The 17,508-nt window shown below is 34.1% G+C and overlaps 2 protein-coding genes across 3 annotated transcripts; one reads left to right on the forward strand and one right to left on the reverse strand.

Annotated features, from left to right (window-relative positions):
- Positions 1-4,781: 4,781 nt before the first annotated feature.
- Positions 4,782-12,993, reverse strand: LOC106055569 (5'-deoxynucleotidase HDDC2-like). Of its 2 annotated transcripts, none has more exons than XM_056015833.1 (6): positions 12,793-12,993; positions 11,625-11,746; positions 10,432-10,534; positions 9,394-9,462; positions 8,600-8,738; positions 4,782-7,560 (listed from the first exon to the last, which is right to left on the reverse strand). In XM_056015833.1, the coding sequence occupies exons 1-6, from the start codon at positions 12,847-12,849 to the stop codon at positions 7,379-7,381; spliced, it is 672 nt and encodes a 223-aa protein (XP_055871808.1). In that variant the 5' UTR covers positions 12,850-12,993; the 3' UTR covers positions 4,782-7,378. The 2 variants fall into 2 exon arrangements, with proteins under 2 accessions (XP_055871808.1, XP_055871807.1); XM_056015832.1 differs by having other exon boundaries at positions 11,625-11,749; positions 12,793-12,991.
- A 65-nt stretch (positions 12,994-13,058) lies between these two features.
- LOC106055570 (28S ribosomal protein S28, mitochondrial-like) lies at positions 13,059-17,162 on the forward strand. The gene is made up of 3 exons (XM_013211873.2): positions 13,059-13,609; positions 16,352-16,486; positions 17,005-17,162. Exons 1-3 carry the CDS (start codon positions 13,071-13,073, stop codon positions 17,030-17,032), a joined length of 702 nt encoding a protein of 233 aa, XP_013067327.2. The 5' UTR covers positions 13,059-13,070; the 3' UTR covers positions 17,033-17,162.
- Positions 17,163-17,508: the final 346 nt, after the last annotated feature.

A 17,508-nucleotide genomic window follows, 5' to 3' on the forward strand; every position in this document is an offset into this window, starting at 1 on the left:
TCGGCTTTGACAAAAGTGCATTTTTTTTTTTTCAATTTGGTGTTGGATTATGTGGGCCCTAATTGGTCATGATTCATGGGCCCAAGTGCAATGAAACCCCAACGCGCCATTGTTGCTACTCCACTGGCTGTGGGCCACGGTTCATTGAACCCCGTCGCGCCATGGATGCTACGCCACTGCGTAGATCTACAGAAACATGTTTGGTGTAATAATAAAGTTGCTGAAGTATGTTGTTTCTTTAGTGAGTTTCATGTGGTCATTGGATGAAATTAAGAAGTAGCAATAGGTCTACTATAAATACCATCAATAACAGTTACAATGTTAAAGAGCTCTTATATAGAGGACACTTCAATTTTATTGATATAAATACTAAAGACATTAAAGATTGGCTCAAAATGTCGGTAATGACAAAGAGATAGAATGCAACTATTTTTCTCTTTCTCGGCTTTCTGTTTCCACAGTTAGACCTTGTCTTTATACCAGACAGACAGGCAAACATGCAGAGTAAGTTTCTGTGGGCTTTGAAATAAATGGAATGGAACTAAATGACAGAAATGTATTTGAAACCTGAAATGGGTTCCATAGAAGTAGGGGCCTACTGGAATATGTTGATCAAGAACTTCCTTCTGTTTAATAATAGTATTTGTGAAGAAACAAGTCCCTTTACGTTTAAAGTGTCTTTTAATTGTGAAGCATTTCAACATAACATATATACATGACAGACATTATATACAGATCTCATACTTCACTAGCTGACTTCCTCTCTTCTTGTTTACACACTCGTCACTTCCCGCAAGTCCCCTGACTCTCGATAGCCAACACTTGACCGTGTGACACGGTTGACCACACAGTAACCGTGTCACAACAGTACTGCATATTTTTCTATTTCGTGGCTAGATGCTAAATGAAAGCTGATTTGAATCAATTTAAAAAAAGCAAAATATTTGTCCAACTGCTGCCATATTTTTCAATATTACAAGGTTTACCTCACCTTTTTCTATTTCAAATCATCATCATCATCATCATTCCTTTGAGTTCCTCCTGGAACATAGGGCCTCGACATAAACACGCCACTCTCCACGGTCTCTTGCTAGCTTTTTGATGGTGTCCCAGCTCTTCCCGGTCTTCTCTGCTTCTTCAAGTACACTGCGTCGCCATGTTCTTTTTGGTCTTCCTCTGCGTCTTGTTCCCTGGGGGTTCCACTCTATGGCCTGCCTAGCTCTGTTGCTGGTATCTTTTCTAAGGGTGTGACCAATCCATCTCCACTTCCTCTCTAAGATCTGCACTTATATATTTTTCTGTCCACTCATCTCCCACAGTTTGGTGTTTTCTACTTTGTCATACCAGTGTATTTTTAGGATATTTCTCAGGCATCTGTTGATGAAGGTCTGTATTTTTTTTTGTTGTGGCTTCAGTTGTTCTCCATGTTTCAGAACCATACAGTAGGACAGCCTTGACATTAGAATTAAAGATTCTTAGTTTAGTCTTATCTTATCTTATCTTATATAATTTTGTTTGAGATGTAAGGAGATTTCCAGGTTGGTTTTAGCTGTGTAAATGTCTGACGTGCTAGATTTATACGGCGTTTAATGTCTTCATCTGTTCCACCTGATATACTGACTACACTCCCAAGGTATATAAAATTTTCTACTTGGTCTATTGTCTGAGAATCCAATACTATGTCTCCACTTTGTTTATTGTTTACTTTAAGTACTTTAGTTTTTTGGTGGTTTATTTTGAGGCCTACTCTTTTTCCTACTTCGCTTAAAGCTGTGACCTTTTCTTGCATATCCTGTAGTCTGTGTGATAATAGGGCTATGTCATCAGCGAATTCCAGATCTTCCAGCTTTTGTGTGAGAGTCCATTGGATTCCTTTCCCTGCGTTAGAGTAGGCTTCTTTTGTGACCCAATCCAGTACTAGAAGGAACAGGAGTGGTGAAAGAAGACATCCCTGTTTGACTCCTGTTGTGACTGGAAATTCCTCTGACAGCTTGCCACAGTGGGTTACTTGGCAGGTGAAACCATCATAAAGGTTCTTGATTATGGTTATTATTTTATTGGGGATCCCATAATGTCTCATTACAGTCCAGATAGATTCTCTGTCGACACTATCAAAAGCTTTTTCAAAGTCAACAAAGGTTGCATAGAGAGGAGATTGCCATTCGACACATTGTTCTACAATTATCCTGAGTGTAGCTATTTGGTCAGCACAAGATCTCCCTTTTCTGAATCCAGCCTGTTCTTCCCTTAGGTGTTCATCACATGCTCCCTTTATTCTGTTTAGTAGGATTCTGCTAAAAATCTTGCTTGGTACTGACAGCAAAGTGATGCCTCGCCATTTCTCACATTGTGATAGATCTCCACTCTTTGGTATTTTAATTAGCAAGTCCTTTTTCCACTCACCCGGAGGTGTTTCTGTTAACCAAATTTTGTTGAATAGTTTGTGCATTTGGTCAACTATTTCACTTCCTCCTTCTTTTAGGACTTCGGGTGGTATGTTGTCAATTCCAGCTGCTTTACCTGTCTTCATTTGTTTGAGTGCATTCCTTATTTCTTCTTTTGTTATTTCTTCCATGTTTATGTCTAGTGTTGGTCCTGCATTTAGATCTGGTGGATTTCGTGGTTTAGGTCTATTGAGCACTTCTTGAAAATATTCTTTCCATCTTTCAAGTTGTTCATTTATTGAAGAAAGTAGTTTTCCGTATTTGTTTCGGACTGGAACATTGCAATTAGCCTTTTTGGTACTGAGAAGTTTGGTGATTTTGTATAGTTGTTTTATATCTCCTTTACCTGCTGCTTCTTCTGCCTGTTCTGCCAGATTATTGTAAAATGATCGTTTGTCTTGTCTAAGCATTTTGGTGACTTTCTGTGAAACTGCTTGGTAGTCTTGTTTTGATTGTTGCTTGTGGTTTCTTGTTTTTGCTAGGTTAACTGCCTGTTTAGCGCATTTCCTTTCTTCGATTAATTTCCATGTCTCGTCACTAATCCACTGTTTTTTTCTTCTTAGGGTTAAGGCTTAGTACTTCATTGCTTGTTTCAGTAATAATTTCTTTGAAATTTTGCCAAGATTTATCGACGCTTTGTTTGGCCTCATCTAGTTGTAGCACAGCAAATCTATTTTGAAGGGATAGTTGGAATTCCTTTTTAATCTGTGTGTTGTTGAGCTTGTCTAGGTCAAATCTTTTCCTTTTGTTTCTTTCTGTTTTATTGCTGGCCAGCTTCATTTTTAGTTTGGCAACAACTAGGTGGTGGTCTGAGCCAATATCTGCTCCTCTTCTGTTTCGTACATCTAGTAATGTGCTTCTCCAGTTCCGCCGTATGGTAATGTGGTCGATTTGATTCTCTGTTTTATTGTCTGGTGAAACCCATGTCACTTTGTGGCATTTTTTGTGGGGGAAAATGCTGCCTCCTATCACTAATTCATTAAATGTGCAGAAGTCTGCAAACATTTCTCCATTTTCGTTTATGGTGCCAAGTCCATGGGTGCCCATACTTTTCTCTCTCTCTCTGTTGTCACTTCCCACTTTGGCATTCAAGTCTCCCATGACGATCAAAACATCTCTTGTAGGTATTTTGTCAACTATATTTTGCAGTTGGTCATAGAATGTATTTTTGTCAGTATCACTTGCAAGGTTGGTGGGAGCATAGCACATAATTTTTGAACTTAGACAAAAATTTGGCTCTAATTATTCGTTCTGAAACTGGTTCCCATTCTAAAAGACTTTTGAAAGCTTCCTTGTTTAGTAGTAGTGCTACACCATTTTCATGTAAGTCATCTTCTTTTTCCTTTCCAGAGAAGAGAAGGGTTTCTCCTGATTGCAGTCTTGTTTCACCGAATGTGTTCCATCGAACTTCACTCATTCCCAGGATCTGTAGTTTGTAGTTGGCCATTTCCTTGGCAGTTTGTGCACATCTACCTGGTTCTAGTAAAGTGCGGACATTCCATGTTCCCAAGTTAAATGCTGCCTTCTGAATAAGGAAGTGTTTCTTTTTCATTGGTTTAAGTAGAGTGGTCGGCCTCACAGGATTCGTTCGACTTTCCCTGCATAGCTTCATAAGTCTCCTTTGTGGAGCGCCACTTTCGCCTCTGACAATGTTTAGTGTTTGTGCTTTTGTTCTGGTTTCTATAACACTATTTTTTTTCCATGGACAGGTTGTTAGCCTATCGCACAACCCCTGTGTCCCGGGGAGGGGGATGCACCTTTTGTCTGGCCTCTTTCCTAACAGACCTGTCCGGCTTGGTAGTACCTGCCAGGAGTGATGAGCTCCCGCCGGTATAGCTCTGAGGGTCATTGAGGCACTCAAGCTGTCACACCACGGCAAGGTATGTGCATCAGGTGACAGTCTATTTCAAATAGTTATCACTAATTGATGATCTAATTGGTTAATGTTTTTGATTGTCTTCAACAATGAGTAATTTAGAAACTTGTTCAACTTGATCCAAGAATTGGAAGCTGGAGAACAAAGTTTACAAGACTTTGACCAGACAGACAGACAGACAGACAGACAGAATGAGTTGATAGAAGCTAAATAAAATTGCCTAAATTCAATGATGTCACAAGAAAGACTATCATTGCAAACATCAGATAAGCAATAGGAAGAGAGTGTTTAAAATTCTTGCTTTTCATACCTATTATAATAAGTTCCAAATTATAAGTAAGAATTTATTTTTTTTTCAAAAAAAAAAGGGGGGGGGGGAGGGCATTTTTTATTTCTCATGCAGGCGGCCACAAAGCTTGTGGAGGTCATGTGTATACAAAAACAAAGATAAGACTAGAACAAACAATGTGAATTGCTTTATTGTAAATTAGATCTATATACACCATCATGGGATGATCAAACAAATAGTTAGAAATAAAATTAAAAAAAACATGTTTCCAAACAGTCACCTCGGCCTAGACATTTCACACGTATATGATATAAGTTTTTTTCTGAAAACAAAAAAAAAGGCTTATATTTCGGATGTGAAGCAAAATGTGTTTTAAGATATTTATGTAAGTAATTTTTGTTTACTTTATTAAAAGAGGTCACACAACTGATTCCTAGTGTCAATACTTCATTGTTGAATGCACTGGATGTGTTCAAGAAATACTATTTGTACCATTTGAGTCAACTGTTGGCTGTGGGTGAGCTACAAAGGTGATCCAGGTGTTTAGGTGTTCATTCTGATAAATGTTCAAAGTCTTTTATTGTTCACCAACAAACAAAACACACACAAGGGAAAAAAAAACTGGCATAAATAAATATGGCTCAAATGTTTTCACTTTTAGATGTTTTTCAAAATGGTCTCTATAGTAATCAATGATAAAAAACTTCCTATTGACCACTTTTAAAGACAACTTCAAGAAGTAATGGTTAATTGGACCATAGGTTATTAGGACCAAAACAATGCTTGGGATGAGATCCATTAACCAAAATTGGCTGTATGTAGAAAATTTAAATTTACATAATAGTTAACTCAAATGTACAGAAAACTGTACAATCAAATATAAGTTTACACATTGCAATTCATTTATAATCTACTATTTAAAAACAAATGAACTCACATGGTACAATACATTCTCTGCTCTGATCATTCTCGCTATGAATCACGCTGATGAAACAAAAAATGTCTTTAGATGTTTACTTCAGTTATGCTCATTAAACATTTTAAACTATATTCTTTAGGCATTTCATTCTAAAGCTAGTTCTACAAATGCAAAAATTATCTATATGAAACAGACATTCATTCAATCTCCACACATGATTAGTTACTTCCCCTGCAATCATTTTCTACAGAAACTTGTCACAGAATAGACATTTTAATTTAGCTACAAATTCAAACATTCTCAAATGCTGCTGTTTAAAATGCCCCATAAAGTCAACATTTTATTAGTAACAAAAATCAATCATCAAAACAATGTCTAATAGATGTTTAAATTTAAAATGTTATTTTTTCCTTTCTACACAAAGAAGATCAGTGAAATGAGGAGATTAGTTAAACTAAAACTATCGAAATAATATACATATATATTAAAAAGAAAGTTAAATAAACCCTGTATCATGTGCTTTTTCTTTATTTTTTTGGGCGGGGTCCTTTTTTTTTTTTTTACCTACAGACAAACCTTTTTATACTGAATACACTAATAGCTTGCTCTAAATATTTTAAAGTTTTCTTATGCCCAAGCCAAGCCTTATGGTAATGAGTGGGCATTTTTTTTTTTAAATAATAAATATCAAAATCAATTTTTAAAATGTCATAATTTTCACATACCCAGACTTGAAAATTGTTCATTAATTCAGAGGTTTAAGGTAAATATGGATGCCATAAATCACTAAACAGTATCGATATCTTGTGTCAATGAATCATGAAATTTGTATCAATAGTATGATGTTCTAAAATCATGTAAGCAAAGGAACTGAGAGGGAATAAACGTTTGACATTTAAATCACTGTCAGGCACAAAAGATTTCTCTAGCCGCTGTATTTTTTTTCTAGTTGGGGGATAAAACATTAGCCTATTGCATTACTTACTAATGAACACTTCACTTATGTCAAAGAGTATTAATAGCTCGTTAGAAAAGACAGTAGCACAATATTGCACAACTCAATACTAGCTCAGTATCACTTTGATTTAATTACTCTTTACATTTTATTTGACTTATCAGATAGAATAAGGTCACACATGAAATTCATTCATTTTTTACAAAAAATGGCTTTGATCATGCAAACTATAGCATACACCTAAATATTATTATCTTTATCAAATTACAGATTTATCATACAGTTTGAATGTACTAAACACATACATTCTATGCCATAAAATAATAGGGATGAATTTGAACATTTTATTTCTATTATTTAGTTTTCAAAGTGTAGCCAGCTTGTGGTTTGCTGGGGATGTTTTCTGTTTATTTTTTCCCTATATAAATTAGAAATCAAACCATTTTTATCATTAATATTGATGTTCAAAGTTTCATCTAGAAGAGTATGATGAATTAAGAACCCAACCATTGTTAAACAGAAAATTTGACATACTTAATCTCATCTTGTTAAAACTGAATAATTACCACAATGTCATAAACAGTATATTGTAATATATAATCTCCCTATGTTGTTGTTGTTTTATTTAGTCAAATGTAAATGTTACTAAAATATTTGACACTTCACTTTGTTTTATTTCAAGTCACTGTAGTTTCTTAAATAGCTTAAAATTGAGCAGACCAATCTTTTAATAATACAAAATATTTCAAAATAATCTTCTATAAACAATTATACTACAGATCTCTAAATTGAAAGTATTTTGTGTTGAGTAAAATGTCATAACTGGGCCCTTTTAATGACATTACTGCTATTGAATTCAATATAAATTAAAGTAATGCTAAAACCCTTCAGCGTGTTAATGAATGGAGTCCTCTGGATTGATATCTAGTTTTCTTTTCTTGATCAGTGGAGATTGGGCCCCCTGCTTGTCAGCACTCCCAACAGATTTCAGTGAGTCTAGAGGCTTGGACTTGTCCCGGTGCAGGATGAGTTCCTCCATCCATTTCTTGACATGCTCTGTAGCAAACTTGTACTTTTCTAACAGGAGAGTAAAATTAAACAACTTGATACTTTATGCTCAGGTAGAAGTAAATCTAGGTTTAAACTCAGAATGCACAAATTACACAAATGTGCTAATGACATTTATATTGACTAAAATTGTTGAGCAAGTTAAATATAAAATACTTTGAATGAAACTGCATCAATTATTTTAAAACAATCATAACTGTACACAATTGCATAATGTCTTGCTATCTTGCATGTTGACAAGAGTCCCATTCATACTTTGTGGGAAGAGCTCCGTTCCACAGATGCCATATTTCTCATTTACAGAAAATGATGCACTGATCTACATAGATCTATATGATTAGCAAGAGCTTGTTTTTTATTTGGGGAAATGCATATTTTTTAGATGATAAACCATACTCGCATATTTTTGTGTCCATTTGCGTACAAAATATGCAAGATACCTACTTGTGCACACTTGGGGAAAGTTAGTGGGGTAGGGTAGGTTTAAGAATTGTATGAACTCTTTAGAATTCAAAATAGAAATTTTAAACTTCTTTAAAAAAGTAATTGATTGATGTAATTAGCCTGGAGACTAAGATCCACTCAAAATAATCATTGTTCCAACAGCAACTTGGGGTTTCAAGACTTGAAAATCATCCATATAGGTATAAAAAAAGACTAAGCCAGGTTCAGCAGCGATGGCTGAGAAGGATCCTAGGAATAACTTGCCAAGATCATGCTACCAATAGAAAAATCTTTTCCCACATTGTTACTTGCCCCATAAGTGAATACAAGATAAAAATACTTTTACCAAAGTCACCCATAACATGAAAGCAAAAACAGGGCCATGGATTTCTAACACAGAATTGCATCTTCTTAGAAGACAACCTATCTCCTAGGCACTGGAAGCTGAGAAGAGGCTGTAAAAGTCGCCTGTGACAGATTTCTGTGGAGAGAACTTATAGCCCTGTGCTCCAAATGGCATGGGCGGAAATAAGTCTAAGTAAGTCAAAAAGTAATTTTGTATAATTGTATTCCTGTCCATTACAAGCTATATAGCAATAGTTACCAAGAGTGTGATCAAAAAACTCTTGAAGACTCCTGGGTTTACTCTGTAAATCTTCATACTCATAGGCCTGTACCAGCATTTCAAACTTGTCCAAGTCTTTTACAAACTGAGCTTCTGGGCTTGACTGGTTTTCATATTCCTAGTATGTAATTAATAAAGCATTAAGTCACTTTAAGAACTAGGTATAAGGGTTGGGAAATCCACAATAAACATTATGAAGATAGAAAAAATGTTTCCCCATGTTATTAATGTTATTGTTATTAATGTTATTAACATTGACATGGCTAAAATATTATTAACATTGACATGGCTAAAATGTTATTAAGATTGACATGGCTTAAATGTTATTAACATTGACATGGCTAAAATGTTATTAACATTGACATGGCTAAAATGTTACTAGCATTGAATAGCAAACAAGTAATCTTTACCAATTACCAAACAGCCTAATAGAGTTGGGTGGCCTCATGGAATTTTGATAATAATAAGATGACCGGGATAAAAGTTGGCAGTGTGTCTTAGGGTCTCCTTGTTCCAGTACATCCTGACCCTGGTTATGAACCAATTCTATCTCTCTCTCAAAACCCTGTAGTGCAAGATGCGACATTTTTTGAAAATGTGTTTTACCGTTTTCTCATCATCTCTGAGAGGCGGCCTCATGAATAAAAGTTCTCTTAAACCCTCCATCCCAGAGTAAGAATGATATCTCAATAATCAGAACAACGAATGTGTTGTTATGTGTTATGTGTTGTTAATCTATTCGTCACTAAAGGAATATATTATTTTCAACCTACCAGCCATAACTGATACATTTCTTTGCCAGCTTCATCAGGCACAAGACTAGTTATGTGTGTTGTTGCTTCCTATAGGAGTAGAAATTAAAAGAAAATAAGTGCATATGTCACATAGGAAAAACAGACTGAATCAATCAATATAATAATATACTCAGAAAAACTACTCGCAAATAATGTAGCTAAATAATCAAATGTTGCCAAAATGTACTCAAGTTCTTTTTTTTTTAAATATGACAAACTGTTAGATTAATTAATATTAAGTACAATGTCATTGAAGCTTCAAGAGGGTGGAGGCCTCCACTTATTAAAATTCAGTACTGATTATATATCATTAATAAGTTTGGGCTTTTTGGCAGCACTATTTTTTTGTTTGCTATTTTGTCGGGTAACAATCTTAAATGGTTTTCCTTTGCTAAACATCCAAAATTTCTTTCTTTCAATATGTTTTTACTGAGAAAGATGCTTTTAAAGAGTGGAGGCTTTAATAGTCACTATTTTCTTTAGACAATTTTTTTTTTTATTTATTTGGATAATAATATATTTCCTAGATTTAGTCTAGAGCTAGAGCTGTTGACTCGATCACAGTTGGTCAGTTTTCTTTTTTTTTTTTTTTTTTTTAATAGTGACATGGATAATTAGCTCAAGATTTACATTTTATGGTTTTAAAATGTGAATATATGGATACATATGATTTAAAAAAAAATTTTTTTTCAATTTGGATCATAAAAATTTTACCTAGATCTAGATTCTGGATACTTGAACACAGTCAGTAAGTTTGGATTTTTTATATTCATAAACCAATATTAAAATAATGTTTTGGTTTATAAACATTAATTTTTGTTATATAAAAAAAAGGCATGCATTCTTCTTTAATTACATAAGAAATGTAACATCTTTGGATAACAAAAAAGTTATTAAAATTTCATTGAAGCATGAAATCACAATCCGAACAATCCATATGTGGAAAACAATTCCAGAGACAAAGAATTAACTTAATTATGTGTAATTCAAATTTTTGCAAAAATGATTTGCGAAAACCTTTTCTTTCTTGCTCTTTTCCTCCTTACTAACTCCACACCAGGGTGTCAGATCACCGACAATACTCTCAGCCATATCATGTACCAGAGCTATTTTGATGCATCTGTTAAGAATAATTTAAATCTTTTATTACATATTATAGTTATAGTGTATATTATATAGGGAATTTTTTTTTTTAAAGTTCTGAGTATATTGTTGTGGCTCTTCTGCCGTGTCAAATACAAACAATGAAATAAGCAGGAGGTAACCTTCAAATACTGGTGAAATGTCAAAACAATCAAGATAGGTAGTTGACACTAGTGTTAAAATAGGAAACACTTTTAATCCTCAAGAAGGGACCCGTCTAATGTCCTCTGTTACTAGCCGTCTGGATATAACTTCTTATTTTCACTGCCCCAATGAAAAGCGTCTTGTTGATAGTGTTGAATAGATCGTTCTTACTTTTTTAACAAACTTTACATCATCGTTGCTAAGTAAAACTTTCCCCCTATTCCCGAAACAAATAACTAAATCCTAATCATGTCATAACAATATCTATGAGAATGTAGAGTATAGACATAGCTGCTATAAGCACCTTGTTTTGAGTATGGAATGTCATGTGAAGAAAGAAATACATCAAGAGTTGACAGGAAGCTACACAATGAAGTTCTAACCACTGCAATCCAATTACAGGATCATAAGGACTAGCAAATGGTACTGAACTTGAAATAAATAGAAAAAGGTAAAAGAAAAATGGGAAGAGCCCTTCAATGGAATAGACATGCAAACATAAGGAGGATGGCAAAAAAATAAATAAATAAAACAAAAAAAACAAATAATAAAGGGTGGACAGAGCATTTTTGGATCCATAACAGTCTAACAAGCTATAAGAAAAATAAATGGCTAATATTTTCTATTACAAAAAAAAAAGTGAAATAACATAGTTGCCAGGACTATTTTTTATAACTACAATTGTCCAGACTTGCAAATCCACTTGATATTAAAAGATGCAAATATACACTGTGGCAGAATCACAGAAAGCAAGCATAATGTTTAATTTAGTTACAGAGGAAATTCAAATTCGATATGAAATGGAGCAGGTAATTTCTCAAGATTGGATTACATTAAAATGCACATAGTTGATTACACACTGTAAACATTTTCTTATCTTGATGAAAAGGAAAGTTTTTAAAAAATGTAACAATAAATCTCACTTGTCTTTGTCAAGATTTGAATTTGGTGGCAGAGCGAAAGCAGCCATGGCCATTCTATAACTATGTTCAGCAACACTTTCAGGGTTCTTGACACCTTTACGAACCCATCCTGTCCTCTCCACCTGCTATTTAAAAAAAATTTGTAGTAAATGTACTTGTATGAGTGTATTTCATTTGGCATCACTGAATTTGATATTCAGTTATTCTGAAGCTGGAGTGCAACGAAAAGATCAAGAAAAGGCCACTACAGTTTTGATGAAATGACGGGTGTAATCTCACCAGCATAAAACTGTGTTACTTTTTGAATATCAAACATATACATAATGCAACAAGCTGTACTCAGTAATGTCTTTGAATCCTAGAATCTAAATTAGAAAGTAGATATATAGTATAGTGACATAGTAGAGTCATGTAGATCTATCTAAATCTAGTATTATATAGTTCTTCCATCAAGTTCATTAATGACCACTTTTCTCATCGAGGGGGTTGGGGTTTTGTGCCTCCTCATGTGGCTGGTGAGACCTATGTGAGTCCGGAATGTTCGGCTGCACACTGGCCAGGTTATTCCAGCTGGAGCTAGCATCATTGTCCTTGCTTTTCTTCTCTGGCACTTCTCTTCTGCGAGCGCTGTTCTCTTTTCCTCAGCAATTTGTGAGCCAGTTTTCACAGTGCAACGCCATGATGCTCTGTCATGTGCTTCTGTCTCCCAATTGGCTGGGTTTATGCTAGAAACGCTTTCAGAGAAACTTTGAGGGTGTCCCTAAAGCGTTTTCTTTGTCCGCCTTGTGAACGCTTTCCTTCCTTTATTTGGCCATACAGGAGTCGTTTAGGGATGTGGCGGTCATCCATTCTGCAGATGTGTCCTGCTGATCGCAGTTGGGACTGCATCGGGATTGTGTGGATGCTTTGCAGACCCACTCTAAATCTAGAAACAGTGACGACAATGAAATTGAATGAATTATTGAATGAAAGTGACTTAAGCCTAAAAGTATTTAGATCTAAGACTAAGTACTTATCACCAAGACTTGTCTTAACTTGGGACCACACCAAGTTCAAGTACAAGTCATCGAAGTCGACAAGTGAAGTTGAGTTGAGACTGACACTTCACACGTCTTCAGAGAACACTCTCATACTTTTTTATTATTTAAATTTATTATTTAATTCTTACCTTTAACTGTCCAATGAGTCTCATATACTCAAAGAATTTTGAACAATTAGAAGACATATTTAATACGTAGCATACGCGTCAACTAGATCATTGAGTAAATCTATCATTTAAATCGGATCTAGATCTAGCCTCCAGATCAAGAATTTTGCTTCAATATTTGCAAATTAAATTTTGTTGACAGTTTCACAATAGAAATCTTTAACTTCGGAGATAACAACGCTACATTAGTCTCTTCTGACCAATGAAAAAAACAGAATAGAGACATTTGTTGACAAAATATGGGTCAGTGTACGAAAATGGCTGCGTCCTTGTCATATCGATGGTGTATCAATCAGTTAAGACTAACTAATTCTTTATTATGTTCTAATTCACGATTATTTTCTGTTAAAAATGATGGATCGCATAGTTCCAATAAGCTAGATACAGAAGAAACTGTAAAAACCACAAAATCGGACTGTAGTAACGAAGCTTCAATAGAAAATCAATCACCCGTTACACCGAGTTCAAAAAACTTTAAAAAGTTCGCTGCCAGCAGTGCTAGTGCATCGGAACAGGCTCTGGATAAATTTGCTAAAGTTATAGAAAAAGTAAAGGCGGCACAGGAAAATGCTAAGCAAAAGGTTGAACCCAGTACTCCAACTGTTGATCCAAATGAATCTTTTGCCTCAATGCTTAGAAAATCACATTTTGTATCACTTGGCGATGTTGCAGGCAGACTTGTGGAAGGCAAAATTTTTGAAGTAATGGGAGATGATTTATACATAGATTTTGGTGGAAAGTTTCATTGCGTATGTCCTAGACCCAAAAATAATGGCAAGTAAGTAGAAATTTATTTTACTAAACCTCTGTTAAAGTATGGCCATGGGTTTATATTGATCACTAATTATCTTGATTTGTAGTTATAATTATAAATCTATAATCTATTCTAGATCAGTGTTTCCCAAAGTGGGGTATGCATACCTTCAGAGGTACGGAAAGACTTTGGAGGGGTTACAAAAGGCACCTCATTATATATGCAGACTTTTTTATTTTAAATACCCGTTTGTTATGTTTATGAAATCATTCTGTACGCGCAACTTGCGTCTGGCTCAAGAAAAACTGGTCGCCCCCACCACCGTTTCATTGATGTGATAAAAAGGGGTTTAAAATCAGTAAACATTGATTTTTACCATTAGGAAGACTGTAATAGCCTAAGACTGCACTAGTTGGAGAGAGACGGTGACCAAGAAAGCTATAGACAGCGAGAAAACATGGGCCTCGATTATTGAAGAAAAGCGTGCCACACAGAAAATGACCAGCTCCTCTACCACCAAAGTGAAAGCCACCTTGACATGCAATATATGTGGACGGGAGCGTCTCTCCAAAGTAGGGCTCCACAGCCATATGAAAAAGTGTTTGAGATGAACCATAGTCGTTTCACGACTGAAGGGGGCCAATGATGTTATTTTCTGTTAATGAATTAAAATGAGGTGGGGATGGGGGGGTCGAAGGGTACTCAGCATTACAAAAATTATACAAGGGGTACACAATTCAAAAGTTTGGGAAACACTGATCTAGATCTAGAATCTGGTGGTAAAGTCAGTAAAATAGTTCTTGGGTGTTTTTAAGTTTTAATTTTAAATTTGCAAATCCTTACATTTTTACTTGAAAGTGTCTCAAGGCCTTAATTCAGTTCATTTTGCAATGGCCTTAGGCTTAGACATTTCAGAAGGAGTTTTCTTAAGTGCAATTTTCCTATCTTTCATCATCTGGTAAAAAAACATATAACATAGTGATTATTTCTGTTTCTTTATTGCCTGATATTTTTTCTTATTTATTAAATATTAACAATGGCACAAACAGAATCATCTTGCCGGAGATGTATATATATAAATTGATAACACACTGAAGAAACATCTGTGTTCTTTTTTTTTACTTCTTTATTAAACTTAAAATTAAATATATATATATACACGTAGATTTTCAATTCAATAACAACTTGACTTAAATATCTTGATAACATTTTAAACTTTCTAATTCTGCAACTTATTAAAACTGATATAAATATTACTGAAACAACTTTATGATACAACTTAAACTAGTGGACCCGCAACTGTTTAATAACTCAGTACAACACAAGAACCAGTTACAATGCAACGTTACTATGCCCAGACTTCGACTAACTAGCTTTCCTCACAATTTTTATACTTTTTTAATCTGTATTTTCCAGAATCCTAGAAACTTCTATCTATTCTAAATATTTTATTAACTATGACCTTCCAGAAACTGCAATTGTTTTTCAGACCTCTTTCCCTGATAGGATGATTATAATAAATGTGTGTTTGTTCTGCGTCTTCTATGGCCTGAGCCCGGTTTCTAGAAACAGATCAATTAGGTCACAGTATTTACTTTTGACAACATAATAATATATATATATAGACTGTTTACTTGAATCTTCTAGCTCAAACTTTCAGCAGGAATTGAACACTGGACTCTTTTCCTAACTAATCTTTACAATCTAAAAACTGTAAATATTTTTGGCTACTGTACTGCTCAATGTTAATTATGGCTTGAGTGATAGATGAAGTTAATAATTAAATCAATAAAAAAAGAAATTTAAGGATGTTATGGTTGAAAAGTTTCTATTTATTTGATAACTTCCAGTATTAGTTCATAAGGCTTTGGTTAAATATAAGCCTACTGGAAGTAGAAATACTGTTAAAAAATTATAGTAGCTATTGCTTGTATTAGAATTAAAAATTACACTACATGGCCAGTAATAACATTTTTTAATACCTGGATCAATTATAATAAACATTTTTATGCTTTTTTTTTTTTCAAATTATAGCGAAAACATGTGTCTCAACCCCTATTGTATCAAAATTTGCATTACAGAGAATATATATTATATATAATACATATTTTTTAACATTGTCATCTTTGTTTGAAATGTATGATGCCTTTTCATTCATTGGTATATAATATCATTTTAATATTGATAATTTTTAGATTCTTTGTAAGTGTTATAATTTCAGGAAACAAAATACCTTTTACCTTCATTAGTAGAATTTTATTTTTAAATCTTGAGCGAAATCAAATGTCAACGTATGACTGGGTGATTGCTATCTTACAATTATCCCAGTGTTGTGAAGTTTACTTTGTACTAACCATCTGTCACAATCATGTTAATAGATTTATTAAGTAAAAATTAAAAAACAACAGTTTTGATAATCAAACATGTTCAAGCTTTATAAATTCTTTTTAAAGCTTCTCTAATGGATCTAAAAAAAATTAAAATTGAAAGTATGTGAAAGCTTTTTAGTTTCAGGATTCTTAGGATGTCTCTGAGTCCACCTGACTCAAATGGGTACCTGACATTAGTTAAGTAGAAGAAAAACAGTTGGTCATGTGCTGGCCACATGACATCTTGGTTAATCTGGCAGCCTTATAAACTGATGGCCTTTATATCATCTGCACTTTAGATTGCAAGGTCTGAAAGGGATCCTGTACTTTGCGTTTACATTTCCTATATAATGGTTAGACTAAAATCTTTATTTCTTTAATTTTATTTCCTTGCCAGTCTGTATCGCAGAGGAACCAAAGTTTTACTCAGTCTTCAATGTCTTGAGATGAGCTCAGCATTTTTGGGATCAGACGTTCATGTTACACTTCTGGAAGCAGACGCCACACTTTTGGGACTCAGCAAAAAAAGCAGGTCATTATTATTATCTATAAAATCTGTTTTAAGGCAGTAGAAGTTTTGAGGTTTGATAAAGGTTTCAGAAAATGTATGCAGTTGATGTACTTTATTATTAATTCACATTGTACATAATTAGATAAAATTGAGTTCTTATGGCATAAAATACTTCATCACTCTCCATACTTTTAAGAATTTTTAATAGAATAATTTTGTTTTGCCTCTCTTTCCCCCACAATTATTTGATTTCTTCCCATTTTAGGTAAGCTCATACTTATACTTTAAATTGAAAAGTATTGATGTCTAAGTGTTTTATATTGTTATATATTTGATTTATATTATCAACTTAGACTTTACATTTATATATTGATGTGCAATGCAAAATGCCAAATGTACTAACTGATCCAACAGAACTTAGGAGCAGAATATCAAAGGATGCTATATTTTAATTTTGTTACTTTAGAATATTTTTAACTATCTATGATCATATGTATCAATTATAACTAACTGATAAGGAAATTTTGTTTTTATTACAGGTTGACAAGTCCATCCCAGCCTTTGTAAACAATCTTCTATATTTCTGATACTGTATTGTAATGTTAGTGTAGCATCATTCAGAATTACTGTTGGTGGAAATTACTTTTTACATTTCTATTGCTCTTTAAATTAAAAATTAAATTAAGTACACAGAGTTCATTGCTTTTTAATTGGTTATTGTTTAGAGGATTTAAATTTAACTTAGTAATGTTCAAATATGACCCTCTTGCGTTTTCTGGACCATGGTGCTATGCTTTCCTACCCCTAAACATGTTTGTAACTGAGTGCATAATGAAACCACAGAGGCTTTGCAATTCTCAGTCCTAAAACAAGCATGTGGGAAAGTTCATGTTCCCTACTCCTCCCACCCCCCTCCCCCAAGCCAAAAAGAGCTGAACATTAAAATCAGAAGATTTTGAGGGACACTGTCTATTTTTAAAAGCCTACATAGCAGTACTCTTGGGAACATTTTCAGTTTATAATTAACATATGGACATGGTAGG

This window comes from Biomphalaria glabrata, chromosome 17 (assembly GCF_947242115.1).
Source record: "Biomphalaria glabrata chromosome 17, xgBioGlab47.1, whole genome shotgun sequence".
NCBI classification, from domain to species: Eukaryota; Metazoa; Mollusca; class Gastropoda; family Planorbidae; genus Biomphalaria; species Biomphalaria glabrata.